We start from the raw sequence: 22,537 nt of genomic DNA on the forward strand, positions 1-22,537 counted from the left end.
GGAAACGACACGGTGGTGCACACCTGTGACCTCAGCACTCGGGAGGCTGAAGTGGGAAGATCTCAGGTTTGAGGCATGATTGGCTCTGTGGCATGATTCTGGGTCAATAAGCAAACCGATACAACACTGGGCAAAAAGAAAGAGCGAGTGGGAGAGAGACACCAGAACTGAACGTAACACATGTTTTCTGACTGGCTTCAGGGCACTTGTAGTGTAAAATTGCCGCATTATGTGTTGCTGAGATGGCTCTGTGGGTACTAGAGTTGGCTGCCAAACCTGAGGACTCACGTTCAACCCCCAGAACATCAGAGAGAAGGAGAGAACAGAGTCCTGAAAGTTGTCCTCTGACCACACAATAAATAAACTAACAAACAAACAAATAAACAGCAGTTGCTTAGTTTGGGGTTTGGAGAGATGCCTCAGCAGTTAAGAGCACTGGCTGCTCTTCCAGAGGACCCAGGTTTGCTTCCCAGCGTCCACATGGTGGTTCACATCCTTCTATAACTCCAGACTCCCTCCTTTGCCCTCCAAAGCCACCAAACACATGTGATATTGTGGAAGGAAAATACTAACACACACACAATAAAATCTTTCCAAGAAGCAGCTTTAAAAGATGCTATTTAGAGCCAGGTGTGGTGGTGCACACCTGTAATGCCAGCTCTCAGGAGGCAGAGGCAGGTGGATCTCTGTGTATTCAAGGCCAGCCTGGTCTGTAATAGTGAGCTCCAGGATGGCCAGAGCTACATAGTGTGAAAGACCCTGTCTCAAAAAAAACAAAGAAGCAAAAAAATCCAAGTAAGGGGAGCTTAGGAATTTTAGTTGGTGAAACACTTATTTCACACACTCACACTCACTCACACGTCTGAATAAAAATCACAGTATTTTGTTGTGGGTTATTAATATTTATATCTGATCTATCTTTTAGTTAAACAGCGGTTATTCCTAAACCAGTTGTATACCCAAATCATCACACAGAGACTAGGATTTACTTAATTAACCAAGAGCACAATGCTGAGCAATGATTACTCCATCCTAAACCTCCAAGCCCGCATAGCTTCCTCCCATTCAGAATTTCCAACATTATGCTTGCTTTTAGTCACATCTTAGGTCCCATTGTTCATCTCTCCTTCTGGTTCCAAGTCTTCTTCTGCTCATCTCTGCACTCCCACTCACTTCCTTCTCTTCCCCTCCGGACCAGGATGTCCCACCCTAGTCTCTCCATTGCACAACAATGGCTGGTTGTTTTATTGACAATACAGAGAACAAATGGTGGCATGTTTACACAAACTTGAGACAGTTGATGCTTAGAATAAACATCACAATGCAATGTCGGGATTGAAACCAAATAGTGGGGGAGAGAAATCAGCATGTGAATGAACAGAGGTAAATTGTATACATTCCACAAGAACATTATGCCAACAGTATATATAATAAATGATGTTATGTGTGTCTGTGTGTGTGTGTGTCACAGCAAGTCAATGTAGCTTCCTCACTGAGATAATTGTGTTGTAATTACATAAGGGAATTTCCTTACTGAAAGACAATAAATGCCCTAGTATTGAGGGAGTCATGCTGTCTACAGCTACCTTACAGGCGGGGTTAGGCTTTAACAAAGATGCAGGGTGGTGTGGGGAAGCCAATGTAACAATATGTAAATCAGGGGAAAGGTATGCGGATGTCTGTGGAAACTGTCTGGCAGATTTTCTGAGCTTTGGAGGGTATCCAAATAACAATGACAAGGAGGACGTTCTCCCCGGAGCCCTCTAAAGCCCGGGCTGTTATCTAAGTGATTGAATTATGCTGTTACATCCATGTGGTTGTGATCAGGAAACCTGTGGGCATCCTGTCCCTTCTACTGCCTGTATCGCTCTCAAATCCATCACCACCCCATCTCTACTCCTGGCCGCCATACCCCATCTTCCCTGATTCCCTATTGGCTGACTCGATTAATGCATTCCCACGGGCAGCCGGAATAACCTTTCCAAAGGGCACCGTTTCCACGGTGCCACTCAAAAGCTTTCAACGGCGTCCTAGTGCCCTTCTCTTGGCCTTTAAGGCCTTTCTGGTCTTTTCATACTTTGAGATCCTCAGCCTCACGCCTCCTCCCGATGCTCACACTGCTTGCATTCTATCTCCACTGAGCATCAAGCAGTCTCCTAAGCCCTCTCTCAGAATGGTGTCTCAGGCTGATCCAGCTCCTCCCTGACTCTCCACGCCAGCAATCCCAATGTCACACTGCTCTCTGCACTCTCAGCTTGGGGCAGTCTGTAAATGTTTGTCCCAGATGTACATGTCTGGCCTGGATCCTCAGGAACTGTGGACAGAGCCTTGTTTATCTTTAGCAGTTTAAGTGTGTGCAGCATAGAGAGGTAAAGAACAATCTTTGTTCCTTCAACCTGGCTGTTTTGGTTCACTGCCTGCAGTGACCACACACAGCCCAACAAAACTCGTATTGTGGGAAGCTGCCAAAATGCTTGTCTCCTCTACACAACATGTCTTCATCATGTTCCCTTCAGAACTAGAGAGGCCAGGAGATAGGGAACTAGGGACAGAGCTAGCAACCGAAACCCACCCTAGCCGGAGCTGTGGGTCAAAATATACAGTCTAGTGTATTTGTGTCTTTCAGCCCTGGTCCAGGAGTCTATGTCCTCTTTTCCTGAGTTTTTTTGTTTTGTTTTTTGAGACAGGGTTTCTCTGTGTAGCCTTGGCTGTCCTGTACTCACTTTGTAGACCAAGCTGGCCTCAAACTCACAAAGATCCGCCTACCTCTGCCTCCTAGAGTGCTGGGATTACAGGCATGAGCCTCTGTGCTGGGCTTCCTAAGTTTCTTATCAATAAAAAGTAAGGCTTCAAGAGCCCAAAGTGGGGCTGATTTGTACAAGTCGGTGCCCAAACGGTTTTTAACACAATGAAAATGGGCTAGGGAGATGGCTCAGTGAATAAAGTACCTGAGACTGGATCGTGGACCCCAATGCCCATGAAAAGCCAGGTATGAAACATGTGCTGGGAGGGCAGGGACCAGTGGATCCCCCAAACTTTCTGTCCAGCCAATCCAATCAAGTCAGTCGATCAGCTCCAGGCTCACTGAAGAGACTCTGCCTCAGAAAACATGGTGGAGAGTAATGGAGAAAGACCCTGGACATTGACCTTTGGCCTACACAGGCACACACACACAAACACACACAACACACACACACACGGATATATACACAGACACATGGACACACACATAGAAATCTAGAAAGGGGGGCAACTGAATTGCTGTGGAAGCATAACAAGAATTACTGGTGGGAGGAGACCGGCAAGAGTGGGGCAAGATGGGTTCTGGGATGATTAAGAACAAAGCAAGATGACCAGGCGTGGCGGCATGCTCCTTTAATCCCAGCCCTCAGGAGGCAGAGGCAGGCGGATCTCTCGGCGTTGAGGCCAGCCTGATCTACATAACAACTTGTAGGCCAGCCAGGGATACACAAAGGCTGTCTCAATAGGGTCTTTTGCCTTCATAAATAATGTTCAAAGAAATATAGTTGTGGCATGACGCATCGCCTCAAGGTGCCTGGAACAGTACTAAAATCTGTTTTCGACATGGTGATGTTTGTGGTCAAACTACTAACAGAAGTACACGCCAGTGAGCTGACACCAGCTTAAAATGAGATGCCACCAGAGAATGTGTGCTGGATCCAGAAAAAAGGAAAAGAACTTAGAACACCGACTCTTACGGAAGAGAAAGTAAACCGACACATGGGTTGGGAAATGCCGTAAGGAAACCCATTACTGGGTATGCTAATGTTTAAGGTTTTTAAAAAGAGGGCCAGAGGGTCAGTAAGGTGGCTCAACACAAACAAATAATTATGAAAGTACCTTTTATTCTCCTGATGTAATTGCCATCTCAGAGGCTTACTGCCTCCTTCTGCTATCCTAGGCCTAGTCCTGGAAGCCTCTAGCCTCCATACAATCTAATCTAGGCATAGAATGTTTTCAGTTTCTGAGACTGACTGCTGAGTAAGTTCACCCTTTCCAGCTCTTTCTGAACTCTGGCTGGGTTCGAATCAGCTGTTCTGGCTCAAACACTTCTCCAAGCTGACTGATTTCACTGGATTTCTCTCTTGGCTTCTGACTCAGTTGCTCTGCTTGACCTCATATATACTAACTTTGGCAATATGTTCTAATCTTCTGGTTCCTTTTCATTCTCTGGCTTGTTCTGTCTTCACCTGTGTCTAACTTGTTCTTTCTCTGCAACCCTTCTCTGGACAGCTCTCCCAGTAAAAACTGCGTCTGAATTCAATGAACTGAAATGGCACTGTGCTCCACTGTGCTCCACTGCCTCTCAACTCATAGACTCTACCGAACTGACTGAGCAGAACTGACTAGAACTCAGAGATCTGCATGCCTCTGTCTCCTGAGTGCTGGGATTAAAGGCATGTACCACCATGCCTGGACTTAAGCTTTTCTTTACCTGAAACTTGCTCTAAGCCAGGCTGACCTTGAACTCAGAGATCTGCTTGCCTCTGTCTCCTGGGAATAAAGGTATGTCTGTATTCCAGCCAGAGTAGCCATATTGCTGGAATAATATTCCTCTACAAATAAATGCATACATATGTTTATTTAAAAAAAAAAAAAAAGAAAGGTTGAGGCCAGGTGTAGTGGAACATACTCAGGAGGCAGAGGCAGGTGGATCTTGTTGAGTTCGAGGCCAGCCTGGTCTACAAAGTGAGTCCGGGACAGCCAAGGCTACACAGAGAAACCCTTGCTCTCTCTCAAAAAAGAAAAGATTATTAATTAAGATTATAAATTTTTTGGTATTTCTTTTTTTAATAATTTTTTAATTTTTAATTTATATTAATTACAGTTTATTCACTTTGTATCCCAGCAGTAGCCCCCTCCTCCATCCCCTCCCAATCCCACCCTCCCTCCAATATTTTCTTTCTTTATTAATGTTTTTTAACTTAATTTTTTTCTTTTTTACTCTCAATTACGTATTTTTTCTTTCATCTTCTAAATTAACTTTTATTATTTCTGTTCTAAACAAACACCATTTCTCAAAAGAAAAAGAAAATCAATTTCTCTATGTACTAACAGTTTGTCTAAAACACACACCCACACCCACACATACATACAATAGAGAAGGTAAAGGGGGGAGAGGAGAGGCACACACCAGCTGATTAAGCTGGCGTGTTCAGTTTGGGACAATTCAGGACTACATGCTGACATGTGCTTTTCCATGTCTAGTCAACCTCAGTAAAAACCACTATTCCATTTCCCAATACTTAAAAATGTGTAGGCCATACACAGTACCATTAATCCCATCACTCAGGAGGCAGAGGCACTCTGTGAGTTTGAGGCCAGCCTGGTCTACATAGTAAATTCCAGGACAGCCGGGGTGACACAGAGAAACCCTGAAAAGAAAGAAAGAAAGGAAGAAAGAAAGGAAGAAAGAAAGAAAGAAAGAAAGAAAGAAAGAAAGAAAGAAAGAAAGCAAGCAAAGGAAGGAAGACTAAAAGCTTTGGTGCCATCCAGAATGCTCACAATATAGTGAACCATCACCTTCCTCTGTTCCCAGAGTATTTCTTCCTATCATCCCTGAAGGAAACACTATACTCACTGGATAAGCCCCTCCCCCTGATATTGGTCCTAAGAACTGAGCCTGTGAGTTTGTCTATTCTAGATAGGTCTTGAAAAATGGAGTGTGTTAACTACTTGTCCCATTGCTGTGACAAAATTCCTAACAGACGCAGTTTAAAGGAGTAAGGGCTCCCATAGCGGCAGGGGCTGGAGGCTGCAGGTCACAGAGTCTGCAGACAGAGACTGACAGCTGCTGCTGCTGCTTGTTTTCTCTGCCCATGGAATGGTGCTGCCACGTTCAGGGTGGATCTCAACCACCTCGGATAGCGGAGTCTAGGCCGTCCCTCACAGACACTCCCAAGAGGCCAGCATCATCTAGACAGCTCTAAGGCGTGCCCCAGGCTTGTCTCCAGGGTGATTGCAGACCCACGTCAGTCTTAATTATTCCACAGTTTTTACAACGGTGCAATCTGTTTCACTTTAGACAAGAGTTTATGAAGCCCAAGATGGCCTTGAACTCAAGATCCTTCTGCCCCAGTTTCCCAAATTCTGGGATTATAGGCAACCACTGTCTTGTCTGAATACAGCATAACTTTATGTCAACTGATTTCATAGGAACATTCAAATTCCTAACTTCTTTCCAACCTCTGGAACCAAGCTTGGTCCGTGTTCCCACAAGCCAGATTTGTCATCGTCTTTGTTGGCAGCATGTGGGAAGCAACTTACTCCTCACAGTTCCCAGGGGCTCTGGCCTCCATGTCACTCTCCTGGCTCCTAGGGCATTTGAGTTCAAGTACAGATTTACTGGCCCCTCACAGTCCTGTTTTGTTGTTGTTGTTGTTTGTTTTTTGTTTTTGCCCAGAAAGAGGAGAATTAGAGTGGAGGCTGGTTTTTATGTCAACTTGATATAACCTAGAGAAAAGGGAGCCTCCGTTGAGAAAATGTCTATAAAGCCTGGCTATGGGCTATTTTCTTTATTAGTGATCATGAGGCAAGAGCCCAGCCCATTTGTGGGTGGTGCCACCCTGAGCTTGTGGTCCTGGGTTCTATGAAAGCAGGCCAACCAAGCCATGAAGAGCAAGCCAGCATGCAGCACCCCTCTGTGGCCTCCGCATCAGCTCCTGACTCTGGGTTCCTGCCCTGTGTGAGTTCCTGTCCTGACTTCCTTCAGTGATGAACAGTGCTTTGAAGTATCCATACAAGCCTGTGACGTGAATGCAGAGCACAAGACATGTTACCACTCCTGCCCTGTGGGTAACAGGGAGTCAGAACAGCTCTCCTTAAATATTCAAAAACAAGACAAAGGAAGGTTAAAAAAGGTTAAGCGATGTGCTAACGTCAACTCAGCAAATCAGAGGCCAGCAGTGAACTCCCGTAGGGCAGTGAACTCCCGTAGGTCAGCATTCCAAATGGAACCCTAGGAATTTTTGCAAGCCTGGGGACAGCAGCTGGCAAGGACTCAGGTTTAGCCTGGAGGGATCGATAGCTGGTCTTGAGTAACTTTACCCTCAGTTTCTGAGAGCAATGGGGCTACTGATTGTCAAGGTAGTTTGGTTAGAGTGGAGAGAAAGTTCCTTTGGTGTGCCCCAGCAATGGGGCTTCCCAACCCTGAAAACAAAGCAGAGGGACACTGATATTGGCTCCCAGAGTCCACTCTTGGCTCCTAAGAAAGCCTGTGGATCACTTTTTTCAGGCATTATGTCTTAAACTACATTAAAGAGAGAGAGAGAGAGAGAGAGAGAGAGAGAGAGAGAGAGAGAGAGAGAATTTAAAAGCAGGGAATCCACACAACTATGCAAAATAGAGGAAGGTTAAATGACATATTAAAGGTGACTGACCCAGCAAGTCAGAGGTCAACAGTGAATCCCACCACTGCCCTTGACAAAACTGAGAGTCAGCATTCCGGATGGAATCCTAGGAGATTTTTGACAAGCTTGGGGACATTGGATGGCAAGATAGCTCAGTGGGTTGAGGTACTGTCTGCCAAGCCTGATGACCAGAGTTCAGTCTGAAGAGCCCACAGCATGGAAGGAGAGAGCCAGCCCTGCAGGCAATCTTCTGACCTCTATGTGTGTCCTGTGAGACAGACAGACGACAGACAGAAACACACACACAAATGTAAAGAATGGAGATTTAAATGTTCCAATCTCATCCCTCCCTAAACATTTCGCTGTTGTTGTGACCTTATCGTGCCCTCTGTACCTGTGTGTGGTGAGTCCTCGCACATGTTCTTCCCTAGCCTAAGTCCAGTGGCCTCACACTGGAGGCCTAAAAATGGGCCCCAGGGAGTACTCACAAAACAGAAATTGTGTCACAAGCAAAGGCTGGAGCACTTTCTCCTCCACTGTCCAAGCAGGAGTTGGCAAGTGATGTCTTTGGTTCAAATCTGGACCACTGCTTTTTTTTTAAATTTTTGCATTAATGTCTCTTTCTGTGATTTGTTTTCTCTTTGGTTCGAGATCTTGCTTTCAATCCCAGGCTGTTTTGAATTTGTGATCCTTCTGGCTCAGCCTCTTGAGTACTGACATCCTAGGTGTGTGCCAAGAGTGCCTTGAAACTAGTTTTGTGTAGATGGCTGCGTGCACTACTGAGCATGGTGTGGCTCAGCCAAGGTGTTATTTTTGTTTTGTTTTTAACTGTTTAAAAATTGCGTTGTAGAGCCGGGCATGGTGGCACATGCCTTTAATCCCAATACTCAGGGAGGCAGGGGCAGGTGGAGTGCTGTGAGTTCGAGGCCAGCCTGGTCTACAAAGTGAGTCCAAGACAGACAAGGCCACACAGAGAAACCCTGTATCGAAAAATCAAAACAAAACAAAACAAATTACATTGTTGCTGGGCATGGTGGCACATGCTTTTAATTCCAGCACTCAGAAGGCAGAGGCAGGGAGATCTCTGTGAGTTTAAGGACAGCCTGGTCTACAGAGCTATTCCAGGAGACAACCAAGGCTACACAGAGAAACCCTGTCTCAAGAGAGGGGTCTTGGGGGGAGCCTATTCAAACAGCTTCTTGGGCAATGCTTCTGGAACCTACTCCCTAGCACAGGGTGACATCAAGAACAGCAATGGTCACATCCAACCACCACAAATCTGATGTCCAACTGGGCCCAGCTACAGCAGGTAGCATTAGGAAGGGATGAGGGGGCTCCAGAGGCTGAGTCCTGAGGGTTCCCTCCCAAGGCTTTCCCCAGAGACAGATGAGCTAAAGTCCAGGGGGGAGGGAAGATACAGCGTCACCACCTGTACCAGCTGAGCCCGACACCTGCCACTCCAGCTTTCTGCACCCCAAGGCTGCTCATGACGTGCTTGCTGGATTTGGGAAAGGCTGGCCTGATGCCTAGGATCCAGGCCAGGGTCCAGCAGCAGGGGGTTGGACTGGTCACAACAAACAAAGGACAAGATGTTCCCGTTAGCCAGGGCACCACAGTGGATGGCCTTCTCCCCCAGCAGAACCTTCTGTGGGTGAGGAGACTAGAGAGTCATCCGGGGGATTGGGAATGAGGAAGTGAGACCACCTACCCTGCGTCCATAACTCCCCCAAACACAGATTTAACAAAGGAGAAAATGATGTCTGGAGGGGCTAGATAAGATTCGAGTTTAGAATCAAAAAAGCCAGAGTTTGGCTCTCTGTTCTGACCCGCATGGTGACCTGTAAGACATGTTTGCTCTAGTTCCAGATCTTCCAGTGTGTGTGTGTGTGTGTGTGTGTGTGTGTGTGTGTGTGTGTTAGGAGATGTGCTAGGACTCATCCATGCTGACTAGACTGGTTGAGCAGGGAGCCCTAGGGATCCTCCGGTCTCCATCTTCCCAACGTTGGGATTAAAAGTGCGCACCACCAGGTACTTGGTGGGTTCATGGGCTCAACTCGGGTCCTCATGCTAGCCAGGCAAGCACTTTGTCAACAGTTATCTCCCTGGCCCAGTCTCCCCATTTTACTGGCAGAGATAACAGAATACCCACCCTTTTTGGGTGGGGCGGGAGTTGAGACAGGATCTCATTATGTAGACCAACCTAGAACCCACAGAGATCTGCCTACCTCTGCTTCTCACGTGCTGGGCCCTGGACTTAGGGAAGGCTGGCTCTTTCTGCCACTCATCAACTGGGAAAGCTCTCTGACCTGAGCCCTTAGCCAGGCTTTCCATTGTCAACCAGCAAAAGGACACTTGGGGCCCTGGTATAGAGCCAGAGTGAAGATAGGGCATGGGGTGTTGTCCTTAGAGGCCTTGGGTAAATACCAGTTGTTCAGTTCATCTTTCTAGAAAGTAAGGCCCAAAGATTTGGCCGAAGGGCTGTGGGCCTTCCTCCAAACCCCACCCTGAGCCATCAGTTCCCAGTGGTCTGTGGTGCTAAGAGCCTGGAGCAGGCATAAGGCTACAACCTCCTCTCTAATGAATACTTAAGTTATAGCAAAGCCAAGAGCTCCCATTTTTCAGCGGCTCTACCTCAGTTCTCAAAGCCATATAACTAGCTACAAACAGCAGGAACAGAGCCATTTTGTGTTCCAGGTCCCATTCCAAAGCCATCTCCTGCATTCCCCACCACACTGTCCCCTCCAGTACCAGGGCCTCCCTCTTTTGAGACAAAGATCTCATTGTGTACCCTGGCTTGGCTGGCCAGGCACTCGTATAGACCAGGCTGGACTCGAACTGTGGGACCCCTCCTGCCTGACCTTCTGGGGAGCTGGGGTTATAGGCATGTCTCCCCACAGCTGGCTCTTGTTCCCATTTTATAGGTGAACAAACTGTGGCTCCCAGGCTTGGTGACTTTCCACTGCAGAGCCAGGATGCAAACCCCTCCACCCCTGTCCCTAATAACCTCGGAACACAACCCTTTGCCCTAAATATAATCTACACATTTGCCTTGCAAGCTGGGTTTCAACCGTTGCCACAGCCCAGCTGGTTCCCCCTGAATCAGAGTAGCCCCTGGCTACTCAAGCTGGCCTTGCTTTCAGAGCTGTGAATCTAGGCGGCGAAGATCACGGCCTCACCCCGGGTTCAAGGCTTCTTGCCTCGGTTCTGCTCCAGTGGCCAGTGGACTGAGGCACCACGTTATCTCCCTCTGTTTCTGGTACCACAGCCCTGCTCTGTGAAACCAGAGCTGGCCTGGAGACTTACAAGCCTAGGAGCTCAGGGTTAGCTCAGCTCCCCACCCCCAGGAAGGCCAGGCCAGGGGCGGGCCCTGCCTTGCCAGGTGGTAAATACTCTGTCCACGACCTCCCTGGGCTTCTCATCCCAGTCTTTCTGATAGAGGTCTGACATCCACCAGCCATGGTAAGTCTACCTGGGCTCTGGTGAGTGCCGACCCGACCCACGGTGACTGTTCAAGAACTCCGTGTCACGGCATCTCACTGTGCTTTTCTCTTCCCTGCTAGACAACCTACAGCAACAGAGGACCAAAGGTGAGCTGGAGAAGAAATGTGGGGCTCTTGGTCTAGGGAGGGGACGGAGCTTCAACAGAGGAAAAGAGCCAGTGGGCGTGCGACGTCCGTGCCTGCACACTCACGTGCATCCTGTCCCTCCAGTTAACTGAGCTGGACTCAATCTTGGCTTCCTGAATGCCTGCTGATCACTTAGACCTGGTCGGACTCTTCCTCTGGTCTACCTTACATCCACACTGTCCCCACATAAGCTTGTTTCCTTCAGTGAAGCCTGGGGAGGCTTCCTGTGAGGATTGCCCAATTCTGAACCCTCAAAGAGCTCAAATCCTGTAACAAGAAGTCTCTTAGGAGGCTAGCCAAAGATGGGGGTGGGTAACATTCCCCTAGGTGCTGGGGCTGAGGTGGCAAGGTAACCTACTTCCAGGGATTCAACCTCATCCTTCTTCCCTCCCGCAGCCTGAGAGAGGCCAGTTCCTCCATTTCCACTCTGTGACCTTCTGGGTTGGCAATGCCAAGCAGGTAGAGAGGCTGGAGGGGGCAGAGGGCAAACCAGAGGCCTCCTTAAGGGGGCTGGCCCCGGCTGGACCTGGGATTGGCTACTGTGAGGGGAGGATCCAGGCCAGGCCTGGAACTTTGGCTCCTCATTGTGCAATCAGGGCCACAGACCCCCGCTGGAACCTAGCAGAGGGAGGGGAGAGCCGCCTTTCTTCCTAGGAGGGTCTCTGAATAAGGAACAAGAGGGCAAAATGGAAGACTGGGGTTCCCTTCTAGGGGTTCCTAGGTTTTCCCCCTCACCCCCTGAGCCCCTTGCTGCTGTGTTGTCCAGGCTGCCTCCTTCTACTGCAACAAGATGGGCTTCGAACCGCTGGCCTACAGGGGCCTGGAGACAGGCTCCAGGGAGGTAGTCAGCCATGTCATCAAGCAAGGCAAAGTGAGTACACACCCAGGAGTCTTGGTGGTGAGGGCTCCAGTGTGTCTGGGATGGTGTGTGCTATTATTTCAGGACACACACCTAACTGGTTCCAAGATGTACGGCTAAGCTGCCGCTGACCCATGCCACAGGCAACAGGGACTTCCCGGTTTCATGCCCTCCTCAAACTGGTCCAGCACTGGACCCATAGACTCTCCAGAAACCCAGATGTCAGAGAAGGGAGTTAAAGGGGTCTCTGGTCCATGGGATTGCCGGAGTCCTACAGGCACTGGCCACTGAGGACCTAGGGCATAGCTACCACAGGGGAAAGCCCCCAGCTCTGAGGACCAGGGGGAAACTGAGGCAGAAAAGGAGCTGGAACACATGGTCCAGGGATCCTGAATGGTGGAGCTTTGTGTCCCACCAGGGGTGCCATAGAGAAGGTGGGGAAGCTGGAGGCCACCAATCTCGTCTCCTTATCCGCTTTCTAGATTGTGTTTGTCCTCTCTTCTGCTCTCAACCCCTGGAACAAAGGTGAGGGGAATCACAGGTGGGGAGCGGGGGCATCATGGCACCGACAGTCGGATCTGGGGATGGGTCATAGAGAGGGTGAGGCTGAGGCCAGGGTGGGAACTAAGGAGCTCCATTGCGTGATTCTACTGCCGGCCACAGAGATGGGCGACCATTTGGTGAAGCACGGCGACGGGGTGAAGGACATCGCGTTCGAGGTGGAAGACTGCGAGCACATCGTACAGGTGAGGAGAGGCTGGAGTGCCACGGCCACTCTGCCGCTCGGACCCCGCCAGTCAGGGCCGGGGGCAGCCGCTCGGACCCGCCAGTCAGGGCCGGGGGCAGCCATACACAGCCCGCGCCTTTCCTCGAGTCTGCTCTCTGAGCCTCCTGTCCATACCTACAAAATGTGGATAATCAGCCTCGCCAAAAGCTTGGCAAGAAAATGGATCGCGTGCTGTGCATAGTGGTGCCCATGCACAACCTGGTCTTCAACAGACATCCAGGACAGCCAGGGCTACACAGAGGAACCCTGTCTCAAAAACAAACAAACAAACAAACAAAAGAGTGGTAAAGAGATTATCGTGTGTGGAGCACGGAGTCTAGAGCCCGCCAGGGTGATGAACACCTGGGGTCTCAGGGGGAAGATCAGGAGTTCAAAGTCGTCCTCGGCTACATAGAGTTCGAGGTTAGCCTAAGCTACATGAGACCCTACTTGAAAAGAGTTAACTTGTTTATGAGTTAGACTCAGTGATAGAGCATATATCTAATATTCATCCCTAGCAACGCACTGAAGGAAAAAAAAAAAAAAAGGAAGTTTAGAGGTTCAGTGAGCAGCTGTGTGATTTTGAGTATGTGACTTAACTTCTCTGGGCTTATTTCCTTACCCACGGAATGGAGATGATATCTCCGTGTAAATGTTGCTGAGAGGACTGGAGACGTTGACCCCGAGAATGGCACCTGGCCTGTGCTAGGAACAGCACCGCCTGCAGGACGTGAGCTCCTGCTAAGAAAATGTGTTTAGAGCACGTGTTGGTACAGGGTCTGACACACTAAACGCTCAATTAGTGGCAGTTCCTATTTTGCTGTGTGCCCACCCCTTTCCAAGGAGGGGAAACTGAGGACTGGAGAGAGGGCTGTTGGCAGAGGCGGAGCAGACACGTGGGCGCCCACTCGCTTTGTCTCCTATCAGCACAGCTCTGAGGCTGGACCAGTTTCTCTAGCTGCCAAATGGGCATGAGACATGGTTACAAAGGACCCAGCTGAAGGTAGCCGGGTGACCTGTGTCAGGACCACCTGAGTCAGAAACCCTCAGAAGGACTGATATGCAATGTCTCAGAGAGGCTCCAGCCCTCACCATTCTCCCAACTCTGTCTCCCCGCAGAAAGCTCGGGAACGGGGTGCCAAAATTGTGAGGGAGCCCTGGGTGGAGGAAGACAAGTTTGGGAAGGTGAAGTTCGCTGTGCTGCAGACGGTGAGTGAGAACCATTACATCACCTGTGTGCCTCGGAGCGTAGCCTTCCCCATGCGGGACCTGATGGTGCCTGGCCACAGAGGCTGCCGGGAGCTCCTAGGCAGCCTCCCCAGTGGAAGTGAGAGCTTGGGGTGGGGGGGCTTTTAAGGGGCGGGGGGCAGCTGAGGAAGCCATACCCCACGATAGCTTGGTGTCTCTGAGCAAACTTCCCTCTCTGTGGCACTGCTGAAATGAGCAAGAACTGAGCCTCCGTCTCTTCAGCTACAGTCCCTCTTATGTCTGGAAAGCACCCAGGAGGACAATGCCCGGCTTACGGTCCACACAAGGATGGCAAGTCTGAGCTGCAGTCCTGTCATCCGGAGACCGAGTCAACCCCAAGTCCCACTTCCCCAAGGTCATATTAATTCAAAGGTTGCAAAAGCTGATCCCCCCCTAGGAAGGCTTGTAATCTCAGCACTTGGGAGGCTGAGGCCGGAGGATCACAAATGCAAGGCGCTTAGGCTCAAGAAGTCCATCCTGAACAATTCAGTGAGACTCTTGTATCAAGAATCTAGAACATAAAAAGAAGGCTGAGGGGGTTGGGGATTTAGCTCAGTGGTAGACCGCTTGCCTAGCAAGCGCAAGGCCCTGGGTTCGGTCCTCAGCTCTGGGAAAAAAAAAAAAAAAAAGACAAAAGAAGGCTGAGGAAGGGAGATGGCGTGGTGGGTGAAGCACTCCCTGGGCGAGCATGAGGACCTAGGTTCAGATCTCTAGCGCGATTGTAAAAAACCAGGCACAGCAATGCATCTGTTACTCCAGCATTTGGGGTTAGGGGCAGACACAGAAAGATCCCTGGAACTTAGTGGCCTGAAAGCCTAGAATCAATGAGCTACAGCTTAAGGGAGAGTCCCTGTCTCAAAAATAATACAGTGGAAAGAGATTAGGAAACAGTGTTGACCTTTGGCCTCTACTCTCAGGTGCACACACACACACATTTTTACACATACACATAACAACATTTTATGTTTTTAAAATATTATTTGTAAGAAGTCAAAAGAAGGTTTGGATTCAAGTCAGTGATAGAGCTCTTGCTTAGCAGTCACAAAGCCCTGTGCTCAACAGGGGAAAAGAAAGAAAGAAAGAAAGAAAGAAAGAAAGAAAGAAAGAAAGAAAGAAAGAAGGAAGGAAGGAAGGAAGGAAGGAAGGAAGGAAGGAAGGAAGGAAGGAAGGAAGGAAGATTGAAAGAGCCCTTCATCCTCTAGTATAATTTAATCTAATGATTCCACCTACTTGGCTTTACTGAGCTCCTGCTATATGCTAGTCACGGAGCTAAGTTCTAAGGATACCGCAAAAAGCCAAAAGCCAGGCACAGTAGACCATGTCTGCAGTCTCAGCACTTGGGAAGCTGAGGCAGGAGGACCTCCATGAGTTCTAGACCAGCTTGGGCTACACAGACTCAATCTCAAACATAAATAAAGCCCTGAAGACGGACACAGCATCCCCACGTCACAGTTTCTGGTCCTACAGGCAGACTGACAAAGATACCCGCAAACAAATGTCAGGTAGTCACGCATCCCAGAAAGGGCCATCCACCGAGTTAGGGTCAGGTTCACAGTGGAACTTGGGGTGGTGCTGGTGTTGAGAAAAAAGGGGGGGCGGGGGGCTTCTCTCTGATCCCAGCTGCTTCCCACCCCCAGTATGGAGATACCACACACACCCTGGTGGAGAAGATCAACTACACTGGTCGTTTCTTACCTGGATTCGAGGCGCCAGCATACAAGGACATCCTACTTTCAAAACTGTGAGTGTCCCTCGGTGTCCCCTTTCCACTCTGTGGAATGGGCTTTTCTGGTGGGCTGGACCATCTGGCGGCATCTGCTGGGGAACTTTTGAAGGAGGACAGGCACCACCTAAGCAGAGGCATAGAAGGTGAAGGCCTGGGCTGGGCCCTTGGCCAGACTGCCTAGGTCCTCATCCCAGCTCTCTCATTTCCTAACCATTTAAGCTCAAGCAGGTGTCTCCAGCTCATGGCTCTGATTCATTCTAAGACAGGCGCAGTACCCTGTAGGTGCTACTTTTTCAAGTGCTACTTTATTTGGGGGTTCCTTAAAGCTCATACCTCCTTTCCAACCCCCCAAACCGAAGGTAGGAGAAAAACAAGGTTGTAATAATCCTACCTACCTTCCTGCTGGGTAGGTAGGATTATTTTGGGGTTAATACCAATATCAGTCATCAGGAAATCCAGAAGTCCAGGTAACCAGCAAGCCAGCGAGAGCAGCAAGCCGTCTTCCTCTGGGCTATCAAATTTATACCCCCCAAAAGTCCTCAGAATTCAAGTAATTCAAGCTGGCAAAAGCCTCTCCCAGAGACCAAACGAGGCAAATAGTCTGCTGCTGTGGACAGTCTGAATCAGCCCCATATCCCACCCCTGGGATTAAAACAAAAACATGTTTACATCCACAACAGTATCTGGGCAGTGGTGGACGCCTCTAATCCCAGCACTTGGAAGGCAGAATCAGGCCGAGCTCTTTGAGTTGAAGGCCAGCCTGGTCTACAGAGTGAGACCCTGTTTTGAAAAACAAAACAAGACAAAGACCGAGATAGTAATAGCAGCTGTTCAGTTAACTATGCCTGATGCACAGCATGGCCTACTCCATCTGAACTGCTGGTGAGGTTGAAGGGTCATGGGAACAGAGAGATTTGGGGCTAGCCTTCTCACCTTCCAACCCCTTCCCTCTTCTAGACCCAACTGCCACCTTGAGATTATTGACCATATTGTGGGCAACCAACCTGACCAGGAAATGGAATCTGCCTCAGAATGGTGAGTCTCTGGCCTACCCACCTCCTCTGATGCACGACACAAGCCCTCTTGCCAGGTCTACTTGCATTTTAATAAATATTTTTATTTTTGGTGTGTGCTTACATGTGAGGGCATGCACATTCTACAGCAATGTGTGGAGGCCAGAGAAAAATTGGTAAGGGTTGGTCCTGGGAGTGAACCCAGGTCATCAGGCTTGGTGGCAAGCACCTTTATCTACCTAACACTCTCACCAGGCCCCATCTCCTCAGTTCTTGAACTGAAGTGGGAAATAGGTACAAGGTGGTGGGAGGCTGGGCTAAGATTACATGTTCATGCATTCCCTGTGAAACTCTTACCTTCATCAGAGTCTATTACTGCACAAAGCTATAGAGAATAAAGACCTGTGTGTAAGAAAGATACAGCTAAACACACTCATCTGTCATCCATCTATCCATCCGCACATCCTCCATCCATGTCTCTCTCTCTCTCCTCTGAGACAGGGCTTCTCTGTGTAACCCTGGCTCTCCTGGAACTAACTATGTAGAGCAGGCTGGCCTGGAACTCACATCTGCCTACCTCAGCCCTGCCAAGTTCTGGGACCTGTGTGTGACACCACAGCTGTCACCCAAATGAGGTTTTACAGCAAACGCACTCCTGTGAGGACAAACTTAGTCCCTGAGGAGTCTCTCGAGATTTACCCAACTATTGATAACCTGCTCTTGAGTAGCAAAGTCCACTTTTTGCATACTACAACCTAATTAACCTGGGACATTAACTTGGCACAGCTGAGCCAGCTACAAAAGCTCTCTACCACTGAGCTAGAGCCCAGCCCTTTAAGGGTACCAGCTCTTCAAACGTCACAGTGACATTTAAATGGGTTCAGGGAGCACATTCCAGCCATAGGATTGCACCAACATCACCAGAAGTAGGCACCTGGCCCTCTGTTGGAGCATGGGCTTCTCATCTATATTTTGTTCTAAGACACTTTCCTTCCTCCTGAAAAAAATTGTCAAAAGTACAAATCTACGATGTGCGTGATGTCACTTTTGGGGGATCCTGCTTAGAGGATCCATGCTTGATGGTGGAAATGGGAAGAAGGTAAGTGGGTCTGAATATGTCCCCTGGCCGCTCGGCAGGTACCTGAAAAACCTGCAGTTCCACCGCTTCTGGTCCGTGGATGACACGCAGGTGCACACGGAGTACAGCTCCCTGCGCTCCATTGTGGTAGCCAACTATGAGGAGTCCATCAAGATGCCCATTAACGAGCCAGCGCCTGGCAGGAAGAAGTCTCAGATCCAGGTGTGACACAACAGGGAGGGAGGTCTTCGGGGTCTTAGCGGGCAGAGGTCTGCGTGTCACTGATCTCCTTCCTTACTTCTCTCCCCTAGGAATATGTGGACTATAATGGGGGTGCTGGCGTCCAGCACATCGCTCTCAAGACGGAAGACATCATCACAACGGTTAGAACCTTGTTTCTGGCCCAAGTGCTCTCTGTATCAACTGCCGGGACAGTCTCTGCCGAGCAGAGTGGGAGACTGATTGCAGTGCCCATGGAAGGGTGACAGGGCTTCCCTCTGGCTCCTGCCAACTCACAGTTACCCCCACAATACTGGGGAGGTTCATTCTGCACAATAATCCAGTCCCCTGTATAAGCAAGCCTGGCTCTCACCCAGGCTCTGCGGGTACTTTGCTGTTTGCCCCAGGGGACTCAGCACCTTCTCTGGCCTTCAACGTGCCCCTAAAAATAAGAATATTAGAGTGCCAGACCACATATGTTCTTTTCAGCCAAATTAGACATGCTTTGCCTATGGATGCAACCTTCAAGGAGGCTAATTTAGTCCTGATCCAAAGGACAGACAACAGGGGTAAGAGCTGTGGGGAAAAGCTGGGAAGTGAGAGAGAGTGGAAGACAAGGTACGGTAACACCCAAACAGGGTAATCAAGGAGGGTGTCCTAGTCAGGGTTTCTATCGCTTCCATGAGACACCGGGACCAAAGCAACTTGGGGAGGAAAGGATTTATTCAGCTCACACTTCCACATCACAGTCCATCACCAAAGCAAGTCAGGACAGAAACTCAAGCAGGGCAGGAGCCTGGAGGCAGGAGCTGATGCAGAGGCCATGGAGGCGTGCTGCTTACTGGCTTGCTCCCCATAGCTTGCTCAACCTGTTTTCTTATAGAGTCCAGGACCAACAGCCCAGGATGGCCCCGCCCACAACGGGCTGGGTCCTCTCCCATCAGTCACTCATTAAGAAAATGCCCCACAGGTTTGTCTACAGCCCCATCTTAAGAGGCAGTTTCTCCATTGAGTCTCCCTTCTCTTTGATGACTCCAGCCTGTGTCGAGTTAACATAAAACTAGCCACATTGCAAGAGGAGGCATTTGAGAAGAGATGCATGTAGAAATGGGAAGAGTGTCACAAACAGAAGAGACCACTAAGACGTAGATGAGAAAGCCAGGGATGTTGCAGAGGTAGCGAGAAGGATGTGGCTAGGACAGAATGAGGGAGTGGGGGCAGGAGGAGGTGGAATGGGGAGCAGGTGGCAAAGGCCATGGAATTTTGACACTGACATGTGACATCATCTTGGGTTACGCAGAGAAGTGACACACTTGATTTAATCACCCCAGCAGCTATGCTCAGGCAGATGCAGATCCATGCCTGCTTCAGTTTCCCCAGCAGCGCACAGAAAGACAGGCCCACAGTGGCCATTCCATAAGTGAGAGCAATCACTGCTGTTCAGTGGAGCTCAGACAGAGACAAACAGGGAGGTCACATGGCCTCTGAGAGAAGAGCCTGGACAGGGGTCCCCGCCACCTCCTGCCCTCTCAGTTCCTCCTGGCTGTAGTAACTCAGCAAACAGGCTGACCTTGGGCGCTGTTCTGTGACAGATCCGCCACTTGAGGGAGCGAGGCATGGAGTTCTTGGCTGTGCCATCTTCTTACTACAAACTGCTCCGGGAGAATCTCAAGACGGCCAAGATCCAGGTGAAGGAGAGCATGAACGTGCTAGAGGTGAGGCCGGTGCTCAGCCAGAGGAACAAGAACCCCGAGTTCACTGGGCCACACACACGGCGAAAACCCAGACCACATCTTAGCCTGCATGGGTGTCGTATACTGGGGTGGCGGTCTGGGGGTGTCAGAGACAAGCGACAGAGCTGACGCCATGTGGAGAGTTAAGGCAGACCTCGTGAGGAAGGCCTCTCTGAATTGGTGACTTTAATCGAAATCTGTACGGGAAGGTTCTGGCCTTATACGGGATGGACAAAGAACAGCACAGGTCCTGAGGCAGGCCAAGTACGTGAGGGACGGAAAGAAGGCTACATCTGAAGTGTGTGTGAAGGCGGTCAGGCACATTGGCAGGGCCCAATTGTTCGTAATGGCTATTTATGATTTTAGGCTTTTCTCTTCTTTGACTAGAAACCATGGGAGGTTTCTTCTTTTTTGTTTGTTTTTTTTGTTTTGGTGTTTTTGAGACAGAGTCTCTCTGTGTAACAGCTCTAGCTGTCCTGGAACTCACTTTTTAGACCAGGCTGTTCTTGAACCCACAGAGATCCACTTGCCTCTGCCTCTAGAGTGCTGGGATTAAAGGCGAGTGCCACCACAACCAGCTATTTTTAATTTTTAAATTTTCATTTTTTTCTTTCTCTTTGTGGTATGCAGTGTAGGTGCACACACGTGCATGAATGAGCCACACCTGTGAATGTGGCTGCATGGATGTATGTGGAGGCCCAAGGTTGATGTTAGGAATCATCCTCAATCACTCTTCCGCCTTATTGAGGCAAGGGCTCTCAAGAGAACCCAGAGTTCACTGATGTGGCCAGTCTCTGCTTTCTCTCTTTCTCTCTTTCTTTAAAAATTATGTCTGGGTGTGTGTCTGCATGTAGGCGTTTGCGCATAAGCGCAGGTGCCACAGCGGTCAGAGGCATCGGCTCCCCTGGAGCTGGAATGAAGCTACGTGATTTGTGTCCTCTGGAAGAGCTGCCAAGTGTTCTTACCTGCTGGGCCATCTCTCCAGAGACCCCCAACCCCTTCTGTTTCCTGAGGCTAGAATTACAGGCAGGCCACCACACCCGCCCCATATTTACATGGGGCTGAGGGCTCAGAGTGCTGGTCCTCACACCGGCACAGCAGCGGCTCCAACCACCCAGCCATCTCCCAGCCCTGATTTGGGGTTTTGTTTGTTTGTTTGTTTTTAAAACGGCTTTACTAGCACAGAAGCCACGTGAAATACCTTAGGTTTTTACTTTTTGAGACAGGGTCTCACTGGGTAGCCCTGGCTGGCCTTGTAGACTAGGCTGGCCTGTGTAGGTGTACATGATTGTGCGTCTCCGTGTGTATCTATGCTACGCACTGGAGGACAGAGGAGGGGGCGGAATCCCCACCAACTGGAGTTTCAAATGGTTGTGAGCTGCCAGGTATGGTGCCAGGAACCCGTATTCTGTAATCCTCTGTAAGAGCAGCAAGGGCTCTGACCCATTTCTGAGCCAGTGGAAGACACATGTCCAATATTCTGAGAAACTCGCAGGCCGCTTTTCCAAAGTCGATGCATTCCCCTCAGCAACGTAAGAGAGAGTCCCAGTTTCCACCAAGTGACATCTGATGGGGGTAATGGGAGAAAACAGGCCAGACCTCAAGCTGGAGCAGCCATGGGGGTGGCGTAGGCACGATGATCTGGGAACCTATTTGGAGGAAGCTGGAACTACTGGAGAAGGGAGTCTTTTATCGGAATGGGTGGCTGAGGGACCTTTGCACCATCTAAGGATCCCACAAGGGCCGGTGGGCCATCCTTTAACGGAGCCCTCTGTCTCCCTCCCAGGAGCTGAAAATCCTGGTAGACTACGACGAGAAAGGCTACCTCCTGCAGATCTTCACCAAGCCCATGCAGGACCGGCCCACACTCTTCCTGGAAGTCATCCAGCGCCACAACCACCAGGTAGGACCTGCACCCGACGGACAGCACCGGCTGCTTCCCAGGGCCCCATCTCACACTTGCCTTTTATCGCCACAGGGCTTCGGAGCTGGCAACTTTAACGCCCTGTTCAAGGCTTTCGAGCAGGAGCAAGCCCTACGGGGAAACCTCACCGACCTGGAGACCAACGGAGTGAGGTCCGGGATGTAGGCCCCGCCCACACCCAGACCACTCAATCCTCTCCAGCCCGCTGAGGGACAACCTCAGGGCTCCACCCACATCGTGGCCACGCCCCTCTACGGCTAGGGTCCCTCCTTGCCTACATCTTCCCTGCTGAGTAAAGAGACCCTCCCACGTCTGAGGCTGTGTCTTGTGTTTGCGCCTCGTGAGGAGTAGTGGCGTCACTTCGCCGCCAGGGGGAGACCAAGACCGCTTAGCTGCCTGAAGCCTCTGCCTAGGGATCTGCAGGTGCAGAGTACAAGAACTTGATTTATTAAGTGGGACCCAGCTGGTCGGACCAATTTATAGAACTAGGAACAAGGGACTTAAACTAAAGAGACAAAAAAATGATACCGTTTCAAAGAGCGGTAAACGCCACTAAGACAATACAACGGGTGGTGGAGTTCAGCCGTGGTGCATGTCTGATCCACGGAATGTCCTGGAGATAGGAAAGAACAGACAAGGTCCTGAGGTGGGGTGGAATGCGGCAGCCTCTCATCTGAGGTTTTAAAACCTTTAAAGAGGGACGGGCAGCGGTGGTGCACGCCCAGCGCTCGGTAGGCAGAGGCAGGTGGGTCTCTGAGTTCGAGGCCAACCTGGTCTACAGAGCGAGTTCCAGAACAGCCAGGGAAACCCTATCTCAAACAAACAAATGAACAAACAAACAAACAACAACAAGCCTTTAAAGACGAACCCACCTTAATGTCATCACTCCCTAGGAACACATGAAGGGGACCAGGAGACTTTTGGGGTAGCATCCTTCTTCGGCAATCGCAGGACATGGTTCCTGGCCTGTGAGAG

General features: G+C 49.8%; 1 protein-coding gene across 2 annotated transcripts; it reads left to right on the forward strand.

The window, feature by feature from the left end:
* Positions 1-10,693: 10,693 nt before the first annotated feature.
* Positions 10,694-21,875, forward strand: Hpd (4-hydroxyphenylpyruvate dioxygenase). 2 transcript variants are annotated; one of them, XM_021631370.2, is made up of 14 exons: positions 10,695-10,829; positions 10,931-10,957; positions 11,393-11,455; positions 11,763-11,867; positions 12,338-12,380; positions 12,519-12,601; positions 13,741-13,830; positions 15,507-15,610; positions 16,553-16,630; positions 17,746-17,908; positions 17,998-18,069; positions 19,498-19,620; positions 21,425-21,541; positions 21,617-21,875. In XM_021631370.2, the coding sequence occupies exons 1-14, from the start codon at positions 10,827-10,829 to the stop codon at positions 21,725-21,727; spliced, it is 1,182 nt and encodes a 393-aa protein (XP_021487045.1). In that variant the 5' UTR covers positions 10,695-10,826; the 3' UTR covers positions 21,728-21,875. The 2 variants fall into 2 exon arrangements, with proteins under 2 accessions (XP_060238373.1, XP_021487045.1); XM_060382390.1 differs by lacking the exon at positions 11,393-11,455 and having other exon boundaries at positions 10,694-10,829.
* Positions 21,876-22,537: the final 662 nt, after the last annotated feature.

The sequence above is a fragment of the Meriones unguiculatus genome, chromosome 4 (assembly GCF_030254825.1).
Source record: "Meriones unguiculatus strain TT.TT164.6M chromosome 4, Bangor_MerUng_6.1, whole genome shotgun sequence".
Lineage (NCBI taxonomy): Eukaryota > Metazoa > Chordata > Mammalia > Rodentia > Muridae > Meriones > Meriones unguiculatus.

Bases quoted from the DNA above. Each gene is read 5' to 3' on its own strand.
- Hpd (XM_021631370.2), top strand. The intron at 10,958-11,392 runs GTGAGCTGGAGA...TCCCTCCCGCAG, and splicing joins ACAGCAACAGAGGACCAAAG to CCTGAGAGAGGCCAGTTCCT. The intron at 17,909-17,997 runs GTGTGACACAAC...TCTCTCCCCTAG, and splicing joins GGAAGAAGTCTCAGATCCAG to GAATATGTGGACTATAATGG.